Source organism: Sciurus carolinensis, chromosome 9, assembly GCF_902686445.1.
Source record: "Sciurus carolinensis chromosome 9, mSciCar1.2, whole genome shotgun sequence".
Taxonomy (NCBI): Eukaryota; Metazoa; Chordata; class Mammalia; order Rodentia; family Sciuridae; genus Sciurus; species Sciurus carolinensis.
In genome coordinates this window covers 102215630-102235319 of record NC_062221.1, presented here as the reverse complement: position 1 = coordinate 102235319, position 19690 = coordinate 102215630, and the positions used below count along the sequence as shown (strand labels likewise).

At 31.9% G+C, this 19690-nt stretch overlaps 1 protein-coding gene across 1 annotated transcript in view; it reads left to right on the top strand.

The window, feature by feature from the left end:
- The window catches only part of Chmp2b (charged multivesicular body protein 2B), a 29431-nt gene extending 13904 nt beyond the window's left edge, over positions 1–15527 (top strand). Inside the window, exons 2-6 of the mRNA XM_047562995.1 lie at positions 2109–2200; positions 7401–7595; positions 11184–11286; positions 14746–14852; positions 15039–15527. Of these exons, the coding sequence (XP_047418951.1) occupies positions 2109–2200; positions 7401–7595; positions 11184–11286; positions 14746–14852; positions 15039–15149 (608 nt within the window). The 3' untranslated portion in view covers positions 15150–15527. The remainder of the gene's footprint in view (positions 1–2108; positions 2201–7400; positions 7596–11183; positions 11287–14745; positions 14853–15038) is intronic.
- The last annotated feature ends 4163 nt before the right edge of the window (positions 15528–19690 follow it).

Genomic DNA, 19690 nt, shown 5'->3' with positions numbered 1-19690 from the left:
TTAGGGTGAGTTGATATTTCATTATTATTTAAATTTGCATTTCCCTGATAATTAATGATGTTGAACATTTTTTCGTATACCTATTGACCACATGTTCTTTTGAGCAGTGTCTGTTTAGGTCTATGTGCATTTTTAAATTGTGTTATTTTTATTCTTTTGTTCTTTGCTCATGAGTTTTTTGGAGTTTTTTATGTTCTGAATAGCAACCCCTTGTCAGATGTATAGTTTGCAAATATTTTGTCCAATTTTATAGGCTGTCTACATTTTGTTAATTGTTTCTCATGCTCTGCATAAGCATTTTGGTTTGATATAATCTCATTTGTCTATTTTTGCATTTGTTTTCTGTTCTTTTGAGATCTCCTATTTAAATTCTTTTGAATAAATGTGTAGGAGTGGAATTGCTATATCATATGGTAATTTTATGTTTAAATCTTTGAGGAATCACTGAACTCTTATCCACAGTAGCCAAATCTTTTTACATTCTTACCATGAGCATACAGAGGTTCCAGGCAACACAGTTTGTTTTCCTTTTTTTTTTTTTTTTTTTTTTTTTTTTTTTTTAATTATAACCATTCTAGTGGATGTGAAGTGGTTCTTCATTTCCCTAATGACAAATGATGTTTTAGATCTTTTTTGTTGTTTGTTGACCCTTTGTATGTTCTTTGGGAAAATGTCTACTCAAACCCTTGTCCCTTTTAAATTTAGGTTGTCTTTTGTTCTTGAGTTATAAAAATTGTTTATAAATCCCAAGTACCAGACTCTTATCAAATATGTGTTTTACATTCATTTTCTTTCAATCTGTAGGTCATCTTTTCACTTGATAATGTCCTTTTTGAGGCACAAAACTAATTTTCATGAAGTCCAATTTATAAGTTTTTGTTTTCTTTTGTTGCTTATGCTTTTAATATCAAATTTAAGAACTCATTGCCAGTTTCCACCAAGGCCATGAAAATTTACTCCAATGTAGTCTAAGAATTTTATGACTTTAGCTCTTATATTTGGGTTGTTAATTTTTGTACATGGTGTGAGGTGTTTGTCATTTTAAGAGACTGTTCTTTTTGTTGTTTTTGTTATTTTTAATCTATCTCTTCATTAAAAAGTTGCTCTGATGAAGTGGTTAATATGGCTGGTTCAAGAGACCGAATGCTTGGGGCCAAATGTGTGATCACTTATACCACCTATGTGATGTTGGCAAGTTTTTTAACTTTCCTAACACCCAGTTTGTTAAATGTAAAATAATAGAAAAATCAACTCTATAACATTGTGAACATCAGATTGTACAATATGTGTGAAACACTTAACAAGATTCCTGACAGTAAGAAATCAGTTTTGGCAAAATTAACATTGATATTTGCGTTCCTTTTAAGATAACTTAACCCAAAGTATAGCCCATCAAACCTAGGTTATATTTCAGTTTTTCAATAGGTGGAACTAAAGAATCCAAATGAATTGAGGTAAATTAGAAAGACATTATGATTGAGTGGACTCGTACAGCATATCAGAGCATTCTGTGAGTTTTCTATCCTTAAAACAATTGCTGTTTTATGAATAAGAAAACAAAGGTTAGAGTGTTAACTAACTTTGCCAAGATATAATTGTATAATAAAGTGATAAAGGTGTGATTCAAATCCACATCTGCCTCATTGAAAGATCTGTTGTTTTACAATGTTATGACTTAGTGTAGGGGAAAAAAAGATTTAATAAAATACATGACATGCCTTCCTTTCTGAAATTCATATAGCATTGGAGTAAGAGTTGAAAATGATTTATGTGTGTGTGATATGTATGTGCCATATAAAATTATGTGCTAATTAATACTTAAAGGGAGTATTTTACTGTGATGTAATGTATACTTATGGTTAAAACTCAAACTGTTTCATATTTGCATTCTTCTGTCAATTCTTTATAATCAATATTTATAATCCACGATTTACTATTTCAGTAATTTTTAATATATTAAATTGAAGGAAAAAATTTAACATCTAGTAAAGCAAAAGCAAGACTTTTTTTTTTCTATTACAATCTCTTAGTTCAGTATTTTAAATGGTATTGAAAAAATTTTGCAATGATGAATTCAGGTTTTTTTTTTATGTGTGTGATTCTTGTAGATGTAATAAAGGAACAGAATCGTGAGTTACGAGGTACACAGAGGGCTATAATCAGAGATCGAGCAGCTTTAGAGAAGCAGGAAAAACAGCTGGTAAGTAGAACATTAAATTTCAGTTTAACTTTTCAAACAAATTTGGAAATTGGTGTCAGAATCATTAACTAACTAGGAAAAAGGCACATGGCAGGTGGTAAATGATTTACTTCACTTCGAAATGACATTTAATGTTTTCCTGCACTTCTGTGTACTTTCATTTGTGTTCTGCTTTCATCAGAATTCTGTGTGTTCTTCTGAATATACAATCAAATTATTCTTCAGTTTGTGAAAATCATGAATGTCTAGGAAAAAATCAGAATTACCTTCTTTTTAGTTAACTGCAAAGATAAAATTGTCACAGAAAACAAGAAAGTTATAGAAAAATTGCATTAAGTCATAGGTGTCTTATGATATTTTAAAGATCAGTGTATCTGTGGCAATGAATATCATTTTTTATAAATCGGTTGATCTGGCTTATCTATATATTGATGTTTCTAAATATATGTTGCTTCAGATGTTTTTTTATAAAGTAGCTTTATTGAGGTGTAAGTGACATGCAATAAACTGTACGTATTTAAAATGTACAGTTTGATATGTGTGTAAACACCTGAAATCATTACTGCAGTTTATGTAATGAACAGAGCCGGTGTCTTCAAAAGTTTTTTTATGCCTTTTGAAATCCCTTTTGTGCATTCCTCCTATCTCCCTTTCTTTAGTGAGGCAAATACTGATCTGTCATGTAGATTAATTTGTGTTTCTATAAATTTATAAAAATAGAATCATATCTGAGCTTTCATAAGGCTATTTTCAGCATAATAATTTTGAGACTAATTAATATTGTTACATGTATTCAAATTAATTATTTTTTGTTGATGAGTGTTAATCCATTATGTGAATGTTTTTCAGTTTGTTTATCCATTTATTGACCTGTGAATATTTAAGGTTTTCCCAGGTTTTTGGTTGTTTTGAATAAATTTACTATATACAATCAAATGAAGTTTTTGTGTAAATATTTGTATTCATCTGGAGGGGGGTTCCTAAGAGCGAGTTTAATGGGTCTTAGGGTAACTATATGTTTAACTATTTTGCAAAGTACCTCTAATATTTTCTTTCCTCACTAGCAATGTAGAATTGCATTCATTCTCCATACTTGGAGTTGATAACCTTTTTTTTTTTTTTTTAGCCATTCTGGTAGGTATGCATTGTCTAATTTACAAATGATGTTCAGTATATTTTTATGTACCTGTTGGTCACATAAGTCTTCTTTGGCAAAGTACCTACTGAAGTACTTTACCCATGTTTTCTAACCAGGTTGTTTTCTTATTATGTAGTTGTGGTAGTTTTTTATATATTGTGGATATAAGTGCTTTATTAAGTACATGGTTCGCAAATAAGTTTCTAGTCTTCTCCTTCTTTTTCCTGAATGTTTTAGGGGAACCAAAGAGTTTTTTTTTTTTTTTTTAACAGACCGCATTTTGATTCATTGTACACAAATGGGGTACAATTTCTCATTTCTATGGTTGTACACAATGTAGATTCACACCATTCATGTAATCATACATATACATAGGGTAATAGTGTCTGTTTCATTCTACTATCTTTCCATCCCCCACCCACTCCCACCCCATTTTCCTCTACACCACCCAAATTTCCTTCATTCTTCTCTTCCCCTTTGCCACCCCTCCTCGTTATATATCATCATCCACTTATCAGAGAAAACATTCAGCCTTTGGTTTTTTGGGCTTGGCCTATTTCATTTACATGATATTTTCCAGCTTCATCCATTTACCAGCAAATGCCATAATTTTATTTTTTTATGGCTGAGTAATATTCCATTGTGTATCAAGAACGCAAGCAATAATATAATAACTGTTGGCATGGATGTGGGGAAAAAGGCACATTCATACATTGCTGGTGGAGTTCAAATTGGTACAGCCACTCTGGAAAGCAGTATGGAGATTCCTCAGAAAACTTTTAATGGACCCACCATTTGACCCAGCTATCCTACTCCTCGGTTTATACCCAAAGGACTTAAAGTCAGCGTACTACAATAATGCAGCCACATCAATGTTCATAGCAGCTCAGTTCACAATAGTTAGATTGTGGAACCAACCTAGATGCCCTTCAATTGACAAATGGATAAAGAAACTGTGGTATATATACGCAAAATTTTTTATTATTATTGTTTTCTTCATTGGCTAGTATTTTAGTGTCTTATGAAATCTTTGCTTAACCCAGAAGCACTAATACTTTCTCTTACATTTCTCCTAGAATTATTATAGTTTTAGTTCTTTCATTTAAAACTGGGAACCATATTGAATTAAACTTCACATGGTGTCAAATAAGGTTAGAGGTTTATTTTTTGCATGTGCAACTTCAGTTGTTCCAACATAATTTGTTTCTGACATCTTTTCCTTCTCATCTTTGTGGAAAAGCATGTCAAGCTTGTAGGGGCATTTCTCAGGGCTCTATGCTATTCTGACTACACTTAAGCCAATACCACACTGTTTTTACCAGTATTTTTGATGGTAAATTTTAAAGTTTAAAAATGTTAATCATTCAACTTTGTATTTCTTTTTTTCATAATTGTTTAGACTATTTTAGGTGCTTCACATTTCCATATGAACTTTAGAATAAACCTGTCAACTTCTAAAAAAAACAATTAGATTTTGATTGGAATTACATTAAATATGTAAACCCTTGGGAAGAGTTAACATTTTATCAATAATAGGTCTTCCAATCCCTGAATATTTTATGTCTTCATTTATTTAGATCTTTAATTTTCTCAGCAGTGTTTTGTACTGCTAAGTATAGGTCTTGTACTTCGTTTGTCATATTTATCCCTAAATATTTCATTTTTGATGCTAAATTTTATTTTATATATTTTTAAGAACAAATTCAATTTCTTTTTACACTATCTAGAACCTCCTGTAAAATATTGAATAGAAGTGATGTAAACAGACATTTTTTTATCCTTTTACTAAATTTAGAGGGAAAACATTCAGTCTTAAGTGACTAAGTTTGATATTATAGACTTTGTATCATTACCTTTTCCAGCTGGTGCAATTTCATTTTTATCTAGTTTGCTGTGAATTTTTATCAGGAGTGAATTTTATTAAATGTTTCGTTTGTTATATTTTTGCATGTATTGAAATTATTGTGTGGTTTTTCTTTATTAGTCTGTTAAGATAGTGAAATACATTGATTTTTCGAAAGTTAGAACAGCTTTTTGCTCCTTGGAATATACTCCTTGATAATGATGCATTTTTTTCCTGTATTTTCAACTTTTTCAATTTACTGAAACTTTGTCAAGAATATTTCATTCATGTTCATGAAAGATGTTGATTTTTAGTCTTCTTTTTGGGTTGTGTGTGTGTGTGTGTGTGTGTGTGTACATATATATTTTTTGGGGGGGTGCTATAAGAGTAAAACTGCTGAACTCGGGGCTGGGGAGATAGCTCAGTCGGTAGAGTGCTTGCCTTGCAAGCACAAGGCCCTGGGTTCGATCCCCAGGACCCCCCCAAAAAAAAAAAAAAAATGCTGAACTGGCACGTGTTACTTTACCTTTTTCTTTACTGGAATATTTGTGTATGAGATCCTTAAATATTTGATAGATTCATTAGTAAAATCATCTGTGAGCAAAATTTTCTTTGTGGTTAGCTTTGTAAACTACAAATTATTTTTTACTTTAACTAGATATCTAGTGGCTTAGGCCATCTGCTATGTTGAATGACCTTTTTTTGAGTATAGGAAGTAATTTGTCAATTTCTACTAAATTTTAAAATGTAAAGACAGTGATGTATGTAATATTCCCTTGTTACCTTTTAGCATCGTTAAGTTAGGAAGTGATGCCCTCCTGTACATTCTCATTATTTATAATTTATGTGTTCTTTGTCTGCCCTGGCTATTTCCTTCACCAGTTTAGCAAGTGGTTTATCATTTTGATTAATCTTGTTTAAAAAAAAACAAAAAAAAAAAACAGTTTTTGTTTTCACTGATTTTCTGTACTGGTTTTTCTTTTTTAGCTTATAATTTCTTTGCCTATTTATGTATTTCCTTATTTTTATTACTTTGAATTCTTTTTTTTAAAATAGAAGTTCTTAATGCTATAAATTTCCTGAGAACTATTTTAACAGTAGTTCACAAATTTTGATATGTTGCATTTTTATTGTTCAAAATACTCTCTTGTTTTCACTCTGATTTTTTTAGCTATGACTTAACTAAGAACCATGTTTTTAAATTTCTGCTTTAGATTTCCCTTCCACATATTTGCATTATTTATTTCCAGTTTATTTGTCGTTAAAGAATGTACTTTGTATAATTTCAATCTTAATAAAAACTTATCATAGATACATATGTACAAGAGGAAAAATACTAAGTATAGGGTTTGGTACCACACAGTTTCAGACATCATTGAGGACCTTGGAACATCTCCCCTGTGGCTAAGGAGGGACTACTGTAATTTTAACAATTATAGGTATATAATTAAGAGAGGAGTTATTGATATCTCTTATGATATTTGTGTTTGTCTATTTCTTCTTTCAATTCTGTTAGTTTTGCTTCCTGTATTTTGAAGCACTGTTAATTCAGTGCATATGCATTTAAGATTGCCTTGAGATCTGTGTTTTTCCCTTTATCATAATGAAATGCTTTTGAAAAATTTCTGATAATATTCCTTGTTCTCAAGTGTATTTGATTTGTTATTAATATAGCCACCCCAGATTGGCAAACTTGTGTGGATATTTATGTAATTTGTATTTTCCCTTTTTTAGTACAAACTTGCTTTTATATTTAAAGTTGGTTTTTGAGATAGCATGTAATTGGGTTAGCTTCTTTAGCTAATCTGACACTTGCCCTTTTAATTGAGGTATAAGATGGACTGTTCATGTAATTCAATTATCTATATTATTACTATATTGTTATCTTTAAATCTGTCACCACAATATCTGCACTGTACCACTGTTCTTCTTACCTTCTTTTACTTGTTTTTAAAACCTTTTTTCCTGTGTTCTATGTATCTACCGTTTTGTAGACTTGCTTTGTATTCATGGATGAAGGTACTAGTTCTCCCCTTCCCATGTGGACATGTAGAATAAATAGTCCTCTCAAATTACTTTCTCTCTATAACTTTTATGACAGCCTCTTTCCTCTTAGGGTGAAAGGATATATTATTTATCGTGGATCTGTTCTTCTGAAATGAATCATTCAGAATTACTCCTTGATGATTTTATTTCCCTCCTCTTATTTTCCCTTTTAGGAATTAGAAATTAAGAAAATGGCAAAGATTGGAAATAAAGAAGCTTGCAGAGTTTTAGCCAAACAGCTTGTACATCTGCGTAAACAGAAAACAAGAACTTTTGCTGTAAGTTCAAAGGTCACTTCTATGTCCACACAAACAAAAGTAATGAATTCCCAGATGAAGATGGCTGGAGCAATGTCTACCACAGCAAAGGTCAGTACAAGGCTTTGTATCCAAATTTCATCAAAGATATGTAAATGTTAATATTCAAGTCAGATTTCCAAACACCTTTTGGTGTGTGTGTATGTATAAGTATGTATGTGTATATATATATATATATATATATATACACATACATATTTACATATACACATACATACATATATATACTATATATATATACTATATATATAGTCAAAAGGATTTATCAAATAATGTTTTCCAGGAGTTTATATTTTAACCATATATGTGTGTGTGTGTAACATAGCATATATTTTAACACATACATATGACTTTCACTGTAGAGTTTAAAATCTTGAGTATTTTAATCATTTAATAAATAATGATCCTTGATATGAATCAGACACTATGAGTAATCAAAAGAGATTTTAGGAAAAGACTTTCTTTTTCCAGACTTTGCAGTTAAGTTGGGGGAGTATAAGATATGTCTGTGTAGGAAACTAGCTGCCATACCTCAGTCTGTATGAAGCTTTGTTGAACTGCACAGATCTTTGGGTAGGGTGGGCCAAAGGACAGAAGACCTAGGTGGTCTTCAAGGACTTTCTAAGTGTTAGATGTAGGTAAGGGGGAGTATGAATATTAAGAGCCAAAGGGAAAAAATCCAGAGAAAATGATAAGGTACATATTAGGAAAATGGTATGAACAGTAGAATCTCTTTATTATCAGTAGTTATAGTCTGTGAATTCCAGAATAATGAAATAGCAAATGTTGAACTATTGCTCTTATGGGAAACATTGTGGATAGCTTCCTGCGAGGCTTTTTTCCACAACATTTGCATTGACTAACCTATATCCAGCCTTATTTTATGTGTGTTTCTGTTTGAAGACACCCTATTTAATATATATTGTTGATTTATTAACACACAGTGTCAATAGCACTATGCCACTTGCATAAACAAACCTTATCTACCATGCATTTTCTCAGTAAGGCTTTGCTGTGCCTTCTTCACTTAGGAACACTAGACAGCACATTAGTACTATGCTTAGGGACTTTTTAAAGTGCAAAATCACCAATAAAAAGTGAAAAAATGAGAAAAATCTAATACTAAAGACATTACAAAAAGAACACTGGTTTACAATATGAAAGCTGAGACAAGAAGGCAGGTCATTACCCTTTGGGTGACTCAGTTTTTTTGTCTCTCAGCCCATGTCGCCATATTAAAGTATTGTAAGTATTGATGTGAAGTTACAAATAAAATTTAGTAACTAGGAAAATTCATACATATGTAATCCACAAATAATGAAAATTGATTGTAATTGTTTCTTAGACTACAGAAAACAAAATAGAATGCATGTATTTATGAGGTACAAGAAGTATAGTAACACATTCTATAAAAAATAGAGAAAGTTTCAGCAGAAGTTTTGTTTCTCAGTTAACTTACTCTTGATTGATCTTAGTCATTTTACAATCACAAGTTAAGAGCTAAGAGGAAACTTGAGAACTTTCCTTGTTTTGGTCTGACAGATTGACAATTAATATCTTTTGATTTGGGAAGAAGATCATTTTGGAGATCACATAAGTAGGCAGTAGTGTTTGTTAGGGGGAAACAATTATTCATCTTTTAATTTTCTGTAACTCATAGACCAGGAATACATACCTCATGTGGGCTTTCCATGTAGAAATGTCTGGGTTATAATTCTTAATTAAATTTCTTAGAAATGTGTTAACTTACCAAATATTGTTTAGGTTCTCCATGTGGACACTACAATAGATGATGAGCATAAAATAGAAAGTAAAACCAGGCAAGGGCTTCACCTTTGGGGAACTTACAGTCTATGTAAAAGGTAGCCCATTCCAAGAGGTAGTAGGTACGGTGGTTAAGAATGAAAGCTCTGCTTGGGTTCAGATCTCATTTCTCTTAACTACTGTGTGATCTTGGGGAAATTATTTAGCTTTTTGTGCCTTCATTCTCTGTAACTTTAGTATTATTATATGTAAAATGCTTAGAATAGTACCTGGCTTACAGTGTAATTATACAAGTGTTAGTTACTCTATCATCATCCTCCTTATTAATGTTATTAGCATTTGACAACAATTAAGTTACAATTAAAGTAATGTAATTTAAACCAACAAATATAAAATTTGTCTATGGTGATGGATTTTAACAAGAATGTTCTAATCTCGAGTGTCAGTAGCTCTTTTCCTAAGAAAGTAGCATATAACTGCAGTGTGAAGTATTGATTGTGAAAGTAGGTGGAAAGGACCACTTCAGGCGACGGACTAGTCTATGTAAAGGTCCTGTGGCAGGAGAGATTATAGCATAGTTAAGGAAATAAAAGATCAACATGTGCCTAGAGGGCAGTAGTGTCAAATGAGACCTCTTGTTAAACAGATTGCAGCTGGTGATAAATCTCATTGGTAAGTTATGGAATTTGACTTTTAACACTAAGAGCAATGAAAAGGTTTCTTAGAGTTAGGTGTAGAGGGCAGTGGAGTACTGGATGAGTAGAATACAATGGCATATTCAAAGATTACTTTGGCCACAGTGTGAGTAGAGATTGTGTGAGAATAAGCTGTTTTTCCTTTATATATTTGATATCACTATGTTGTCAATGTATAATAATCTTTTAATATGCCAGATTAACTATATAATATATATTCTTACATATATAGTGCATCACATATGTAAATTTTGGCAATACTAGAGTAGTAATCTTTTTTTTTTGTTGTTGGTACCTGGGATTGAACCCTGAACCCATAGGGATTTAATTACTGAGACACATCCCCAGCCCTTTTTGGTTTTATTTAGAGACAGGGTCTTGCTGAGTTGCTTAGTGCTCAATTCCCCTGCCTCAGCCTCCCAAGCTACTGTGATTACAGGCATGCACCACCATGCCCAGCAATAATCTCTTTTAATAAAATTAAGAATATAAAAGAATTCTTTTCACATATTTTTGCAAACTAATTTTTTGTATTTATGATTTAAAATGTATTAATAGCCTAAGTATCTATGCTAGTATAACTTCTAATCCTTTTACATATTGAAATTTTTAATTAAAATTATAATTAAACTTTAAAATTCTTTTAAATTTAAACATGACCTACTTGCCCTGTAACAGGTAAGTGTAATTTTCCCCTTAGAATAGAAATGAGTTTTATGTTGATAATGTTTTTGCTGTGTAATTTTCGCCTACTGTTCAAATGAAGTAGTTTACACTGACCTTTATTATGTAGATGTTAAACATGTAGTTTTAAAATGAATATTCCATTTTTTTCTAGAATAGTCAGCACTATGTTTTAGAATGTCAGGATGTATGTATATCTTTTAAAAGCCTGTCTATTTGTGATTATGTGATGTGCTTCCTCTGGACTTCCTTCATGGTAAGTATTTTTTTCTTACCTTTTTTTTAATTTTTTTTTTTTTTTTTTAATTTTGAGACAGGGTCTTGCCAAGTTGCTTAGGGCCTCACTAAGTTGGCTGAGGCTGGCCTCGAACTTGTGATCCTCCAACCTTAGCCTTCCAAGTTGCTGGGATTCCAGACATGTGTCACAGTGCCTGGCATTCCATGGTAAAAGTTTCATAATTATGTAGCTAACTTTAGTCTTTTCACGTATTAACAGACAATGCAGGCAGTTAACAAGAAAATGGATCCACAAAAGACATTACAAACAATGCAGAATTTCCAGAAGGAAAACATGAAAATGGAAATGACAGAAGAAATGAGTAAGTTTCAGAAGTTATGATGAAATGTACAGTTTTCTCATCTTTGAATTAGCCCAGTGCATTTGCTGGCAGTCTCATATTCTCATTCATGGAGGCACAAATGAGGAAACAAAGGATGATAGAGCAACCATATAGACAGATTTTTTTTGCATAACTCAATATACTTTTTCATTGGCATGTTTAAGGCACAGAGCTCTTATTGTGTAACTGAGGGAAAAAATATAAAATGTCAGACCATATTTCTATTACATACTGGCTTCAACAGTCTTACTTTATTGATTAGCATACCGAAAAATGTTTTCCATAAAATAACTCTTGTATAAGCTAGTAGTTTCAGAATTATATGAACTCTCTCATACCATAAAAGAGCTGTATGTATTAGAGGTAAAGTTAATGGAACCATTTTCTTCTTCTTTTCTCTCACAAAATGTCATTTAATGTTTAGTTTTCTTCTTTTTAAGTGTATATGTGTTTGATTTCTTAAAGCTTATTAGTGTATTGACTAAGCTTTATAAAGCTTTTGGTTCATAGTACCAAATTCTTCACAGAAAGACTACACCAACTTTTTTTTGGTAAAAAATGAATGAGTAACTCCTTACAACACCCTGGTCAATATTGAATTTTACTTATATGTCAAAAATTTGCGTCATTGTTTTGAAAAAATTACTTCCTGGTGATTTTATAACTATATAGGGATATGCTGGTTTAGCTCAGCGTATCTGCCAGCATTTTAGTTTGACAGCACTTGGTTTATAAAACAGTATCTTAAATGCTACTATTTCCATATTCACTGTTGTTCTAGGATTTTATTTCAGAATATCATATTTTTTCTGAGGGTATAATGATACTGTATGTGTATCTTGATCCAGAGTTCTTTAGTTTTTACTTCAAGCCTTTGAAAAATGTGATTTTTTTTTCAAGGCTTTTGAAACATTTTTAGTAATTAATGACTGAGAGAATTATCATTTATATAATGATCACAGTATCTAACATTTGCATGTGATTTCCAGTGATGACACAGGTGTGAGCAGGTCTTAGAGGAATTAACTTTTCCATTAAGCTATAATGAAAAGAATCAAGCCCTTACTTACCTATCATATCTATCATAGTTGTTTCCATTCGTATTTTAGTACCTTAAAAATCAGTATGAAGTAATAGCAGTAATTTATGGTTGTTTTTTGAATAGATTAGTAAATAAAGTACTTTAACAAAATTCACCCAGAGATAAATTGAAAGTAGAAATAAATGTACCTTTTTTTGAATGAGAATTTGTATTGCCAAGTTGTTCCAAAAGTTGTCCACACTCAAGTTTTAGAAACAAGGTCTTTGGGAAATCTTCATTATATCTTTGATTAGTTTTCTGAAAGTATTCTTCTTTGTGTTCTCATCTATCCCCTTCTTTCATTATTTCTTTAAGGTTTCTTCATTCAGGCCCTTAAAAACTTTGATCTGCACTCCCCACCTCCCTATTACTTCCCACCACCCCGGTAGCACAGAAATTTACCTCTGGAGTATTCTTGTCAGATTCTTTCATTGACTTCCTGCTCACCACAAAGTAACACCCCCCCAAAAAATCATAAATCAAAAGCAATTTTCCAGTCACGCCCTTTTATTTTGCCAGTGAAAATATTGAGCCCCAGAGAAGTCAAGTACTTTTTTCTTCTATTGCATGGGTACTGAATGGAGCAACTGATACTAATTCATGTCTTAAAAGTGTTCACTCTTTCTTCAGAAGTGATATTTCTGTGATTTTTTTCTTATTCATTAGCTCTTTAACCTTTTCCAATTTGTACTGTTGAACTAACATATCAAAAAAATCAACTTTACAAATCATGTTCACGCAGACCAGATATCATAACCAGTGTCAAGCTTTATTACCGATGTCAAGGATACAAGCAAAGCAGGAAGAAGATTGGGACAACATAAATGATTCCCTATATCTATTCTTCCTATGTCAGACACAAGCTCTCTGATCAATAATAATACAGAATAATAGATAATGCATCAGATAAAATTGCTTATCAACCTGTGTTGAAGGGGAGCATTTAGGTTATAAAATAACTCCAATGCGTTAATTCCCCAGATGTATAACTATCATGTGTGACGTTTTCCAGGAAGTCATGGCTCATAAGCCCATAGGTTATAGGTTTGTCACTATTGCCATCCTAAACGAGGACATTCTGCTATAAGCATTCCATAGACAAGGATTGTTTCAATAGTAGAAATTTTGTCTTTTATGAGGAGCCTACTTATCAAGGTGGTTACAAGGAGATCAAACTACATTACCTTTCTAGGCCAACCTCTTTAATTTTTTTTCATCTTTTTCCTTTTTTATTCATGCACCTCAAATCCCAATCAAACTGAAGAATTTATACTCTTCCTTGTATATGTTCTGATTGCTTCACTTGTCTGTGTCTCTTTTTGGTTAAACCTTAGGCAAGCTTTAAGGACTATCTCTCACATTCCTTTCAGCTGAATGTAAATAGTTTCCCTCTGAAACTATATAAGCATCTATTTCTCCATGTACTGTAATGTATTTTATTTTGCTTTGTTTTCCACCCAAGAGTAAACTACCTAAGGTCTTCATTTTTCTCCTTAGTTTTCCATTATATTTGTACTGCATGCCACTCAGGTGCCCAGTGTGAAAGACAAATGAGACATAATCCCAGGCCTTTAAACATTCCTTCCCCTCAACTCAGCATGCTGCCCTCTATATAGTAGGCTTTTGATAAATATTTTAGGCAGAGAAGGAGAAAAGCAGGATTATAGCAGTAATAATCTTGAAAGGTTAAATTGAACATTATTCCTTGGACAAATTCAATAAACTGTTGGACCTTTGACCTTATTAGAATGTTTTGCCTATATCTTGAGTATATATTGAAGAAATGTAAAAATATGATATAGGTATAAAAAGAGTAAATTGTCACCCATGTACTAACCAACAGGATATTTGATTCTTGCCTGGTTAGCTTTAACAGTTACCAGCTCAATGAATACAATTTGTGGATTATATTTAAAGACCTTAAGCCTTGTGAATATCACATGGGTTTTGTTTAAAAATATAATTGTTTTTATGAAAGTTCTTTTTTTTTTTTTTCTTTATTGCCACGCTAGGGATTGAACCCAGGGCCTTCACACATTAGGTGAGCCCTTTACCACTGCACTTATACAACCAGCCCTAAAGATAAGATTAAAAAAAAAAATTAGAGTGGACCTATTTTATTACAGTTTAATTTTTCTAGAAATTAACATTTTTCTAAATTTAGTGGTTTAGGAATGTGTTTATCAATATACTTCACTGACATTTCAAAGTGACTTTTGTATTTCATTGTTTGACCTAAATTTGCCTTCTGTAATGTAAAAAATATATACACATAGTTGTACTGTCTTCTAAAAATGTAAAACTGTCCTGAAATCTGTTTGAAAGTAACTGTTTTGTTTTATCCCCCTCTCTCCAAGTTAATGACACCCTTGATGACATCTTTGACGGCTCTGATGATGAAGAAGAAAGCCAGGATATTGTGAATCAAGTTCTTGATGAAATTGGAATTGAAATCTCTGGAAAGGTATGAACATCTTCTTTTCTTAGATGAAAATAATTTTTGCCACTCTTGTGTTTTAGGTTGTCCGTTAGTGTTAATGTATTTTTGTATTTGCTTCAAAAGTAAATTACTTTGCAGCATGTCCTTTATATTCTAGCCCAAATGTTAGCAAATGAACATTTTTTTTTTCTTTTTGTTTCCTCACTATAGATGGCCAAAGCTCCATCAGCTGCCCGAAGTTTACCATCTGCCTCTACTTCAAAGGCTACAATCTCCGATGAAGAGATTGAACGGCAACTCAAAGCCTTAGGAGTAGATTAATCAAAAAGTCATGATATTTTTGCGTACTTATTTAGTATAAAGCAAGCACAGTACAGATTCCTTTTACAAAACACATTTATTTTGCAAAAATGAAAACCATGAGTGAACAGTTGTTTCCTAACCCATGGCCATTTTGAGTCTTTTGCCAAAGAATAACAATGATGCAAAAATGGGAACAGTTTGAATTTTAATTAGAACTACTTAGGAGTGATGATGTGTAAAACTTGATTTCTTTTCTGCATGGCATAGAAAAATTATAACTATTACTTAGTGTCTGTTTATGTTTTAATCTTTTTACACTAAATACAAAATTCTTGTTAAATGCCACTAGGCATCAACTTAAAAAGACTTGTAAAAATATTAAAAGTATACCGTTAATTCTGTATCTGTTGCTTGTCCTTTGTAAATGGTTATGTGTTATGACCATAGGCAGTTCATCTGCCAAAGTATTTTTAAATGATCAAAAAGAACAGTGCTATTTAAACATCTGTTGAAAACTGCCATGAGCTTTTTTCTTTTCTTTTTTTTTCTTTTGGGAGAACATTCTAGTTGGTAAGTTTATTACCTTTCAAAATGTGCTTGGCACCTGCCTTAAAATAGCACAAACATATTGTGCTCATCTTTAAATTATTTTACCTGGCAGAAAAGAATTTCATTTTAAACTAAAATTGAGACCTCTCTTAATAATTAATCCAGGCTCTCTTCTAAGCCTTATAAAAGTGAATTGAATATAATAGAAAAAAAGATACTGAATTCATGACATTTCATAGGAATCATATAGTATATTTTGGTTTTTCTTCCAAGAACCAAGATTTTCTCCACATGAGTTTAATTTCTGTTTAATTTAAATTGAATTAATGTATATTAAGCCCTGTAAATTGAAGGCATTATTCTTAATGAAGTACAACTGTACAACTACTATGACAATACTTGACCTAAACTTTTAATATAAAACTTAACTTTTTTTTGGTTAATAAACAACTTTGTCAGAAATGACTGCCTGAATGTGTATTACTATGTTAGCATTCTCTAAAGCATAATTTATGGTATTTTATGTATATAGAGAATAAGAGAACATGAAGGATGCCACATTAGTTAGAATTTTGAATTAGGTTAGTTTTGAGAAATAATGTTACAATATATGGATTCTGACACATCCTACTACAAAAACTCTGAAGGAATTTATGTTTAACTTGTTTGATTACTTTGTTTGGGGTGGTGGACGTTTGGTCTGATGTTGGCAAAGTCACATTTTAGGATTAGTATACATGTAACATGTGGATTGGTGGAAGGAACAGAAAGCTAAGCCATCTAAGTTTAGAATCCATCAAGCATTCTATATTTACTAAGTACACACTCACAATTTCCCTGAAGAGACATGAGTGAAAACAATTTACTGGATTATGGAATGTTTACCCAGAACATGTTTTGGTTCTTGAATGTACATAATAATGCCATCTAACTTTGTTTAATTTCTTGTTTACATGTGGGGGCTTTCAGTTTTTAAAATTATTTTGTTAAAAAAAATTGAATAAAGATTTATTACTGTTACCCTTTTTTAAAAATCTCTTTTACTCTGTTTTTGGCTTCTGCTAAAATTAGAATTCTTATGATGTTTGGTAATTTTCAAAAGGATGATTTTTATTATTTTCTTGGAAGGAATGTAGAAAACTCTGCTATACAACAGTTTGACAACAAAACAAATTGTCTTTCTAAGCACTAACAATTGGTACAGGATTGATGTTTGTGAATGGAGTAAGCCTAAGAAGTGATGGTTTCATATTAAATTAGTCTGTAATTCCTTCCTGGAGTTTCCAAGGACTAAACATTTTTAAGTTTTATATTTAAGCTCATAATTCTTAGTGATTGCTTTCATTTCTGTCAAATGTGAATACTGAGGAAGACTTTTGGATTCTGACTTGGCTACATATATAAAATGCTTTGGGTGGCATATTTATAATCACTATAAATCTGTAATATTACTCTCACTAAATATGAAAATTCCTTTTGGACTTTTAAAGAATAGAAAGTAAGAATTTTTATAGATTTAGCTTAATGAATGTAGGTTTTTTTTTTTTTTTTTTTTTTTTTTTTCAACCCTGTCTCTCTGTAACTTCCCTTTTTTGGTAATAGGATTTTTTTTAAACATTTGTATTCAAGCTGCAAGGGGTTGCCAATAGAAAGAGGGTAGAATAATACAGCAAAAATCTGGTACCGAAAGGGAGGCAATACAATGTCACGTTTGTTACCAGATATAAAAGTCATGGATGGAGGAGGTTTTTAGAGGACCAGAGAACTGGAATGTTGGGGGGTGAAAATGGCAGTACACATGATAATAACACCTGGTATTAGGAAACAGAGTGACCATCTGTCAGATGATTGTGTTACACAGACTACTTTATGCTCTTAAGATGAGTGTCTGCTTATGGCAGGGGCCAGTGGAAAGGTTCTCAGGATTTTGACACTGGAATGGAGGAAGGAAGCCAGCCCTGTGTGAGCTGTATGTTATTTGACCTGCACAGTGATTGTGTATTTTGTTATTCTCATTTGAATGCCAGTAGGAACCTGTACTCCCCCTTTAGCCAAATTTACATTCCTGATCATCCACTTGCCCCACTTCTAGCCTGATCTTTGTGGACCTAATTTAAATATATACCACTATTTTAGATACTCCTTAGTCAACAAGATTTGTCCAGGTAAGAGAAGGGGTGACTTTCTCCTTCGATGTTATTACTTTGCACAGAAAGGTTTCTCAACTGCAGAAAAAGGTAAACCTTCTTATATCTTCTTTATAGAAACTGAGTCCACAAGAGAACTTACAGCCATTCTTCTAACCCTAGTTACTTTAAGAGTCAATTGAATTGAGTTACTGTCATGTATAACAAAAATAATATAAACAAACAAACAAACAAACCAAGGATTGTGAAATCTAATTTCAGGTGCCCCAAACACCATCCATGGTCCCTCAAGGACTTGAAAATGCACACATCTTCCCATCCCCCAATGCTAAAAACATTTCTTTGACTAGATAAATTTACATGAATCAGTTTGTCAACCACCTCTACATAAAGCTTAATGTATCAACATAATTGATTAACAGAGCTCTCCATTTTAATGGATGAGTCTACTGAATTCCTAAAGACATACCAAGTATTCCTTTGAGGTAATTCCTTTGGGGAGGGGGGTAAAATTAGTTCCCAGTGCTGGTTTTACCTCAATTTGAAAAGTAAGACCTCATGGATAAAGGTATGATTATGAAGTGTGTGTGTGTGTGTGTGTATATAAAATCTAAACATATATGTTTGTTTTATATAAAGTAAACATTACCAGCAGATCCATAATTAAAATGCAAAAACATCATTAACCTAGTTTCATATTGCATTACATTTTGTGTCTTTAAGGTTTCAAAGTGCATATATGTAATTTCAATGTATATGTGTGTATATATATATATACACATACACATATATGCTGATTCTTTTGAAAACTAGAATCCCTTCCTCAATGTGTTTTTTAAGCAGGTGACAAAATACTGAGTTACCTAGAGAAGAAAATTAAACTTTTGTATGGCTGAATAATTTGGAATTTACTCCTAAGTGTCAAATCTAACACTTCTTAGGTACTAAATGTGTGCTTCAGCTTGGATCATGAAGTCACTGAAAACTTCTTGGTAACATCTATGTTTATTAGTAATATATTAAAGTTGGTGATTATTTGTACATATACGTATACGATCTATAAAATGACCTTATTCTAGGTGATTAATAATATAAAAAATAAGAGGCTGTACAGAATAATTTAGTAAGCATTCTATGTCAGCAATTTCCCACTGATATATAAAATAAGTTAGGCAATCTTGCCAGCAAACATTCAAAATATTTTTTAAAAATCATTATTATACATTTATATCACATTACAGTTTGCTTCTACTTGCAAGTTCAAAGAAGTTCATTTTTAAAAGTTAAATAAGTATCTTCTTTGAGATATAATTCCTGGAATTGAAAAGCTCAAAATATCAAACTTTATTATCAATAATTAGATTCTAACTGATTTTACCAAAAGTGACAGTCTCTTTTTTATAAGACTCCCGATGATTTTCAGGATTGTGAGATCTCAAGAATACATTTTGTTTTTAAATTAGACAGCACCCTTAACAGTATATCCCTTCATTGACAAACATTACATGGTTATTATGAGCAAACAGGTTCCAGGCACTGGTAAATAACAGCAAACAAGCCAGGTACCTTCACTGCCCTATTGCTGCTTATGGACTAATAGTTTGGGGCTCGAATATAGCTTAAATTATACACACACACACACACACACACGTAGGAAAAAAAAATTTTTTTTTTGCAGTGCTGGAGATTGAACCCAGAGCCTGTTATGCTAGGCAAGTGTTCTACCACTGAGCCACACTCCTTACCCATGTATTTTCTATTGCTGAACATCAAAAAGCTAATGTTTGGGGAAAATAAAAAGATTTTACCTCTATGCTTCTATAAACATCTTTTGAAAGACTTTTGTGGCCTTTATGCCCTAAA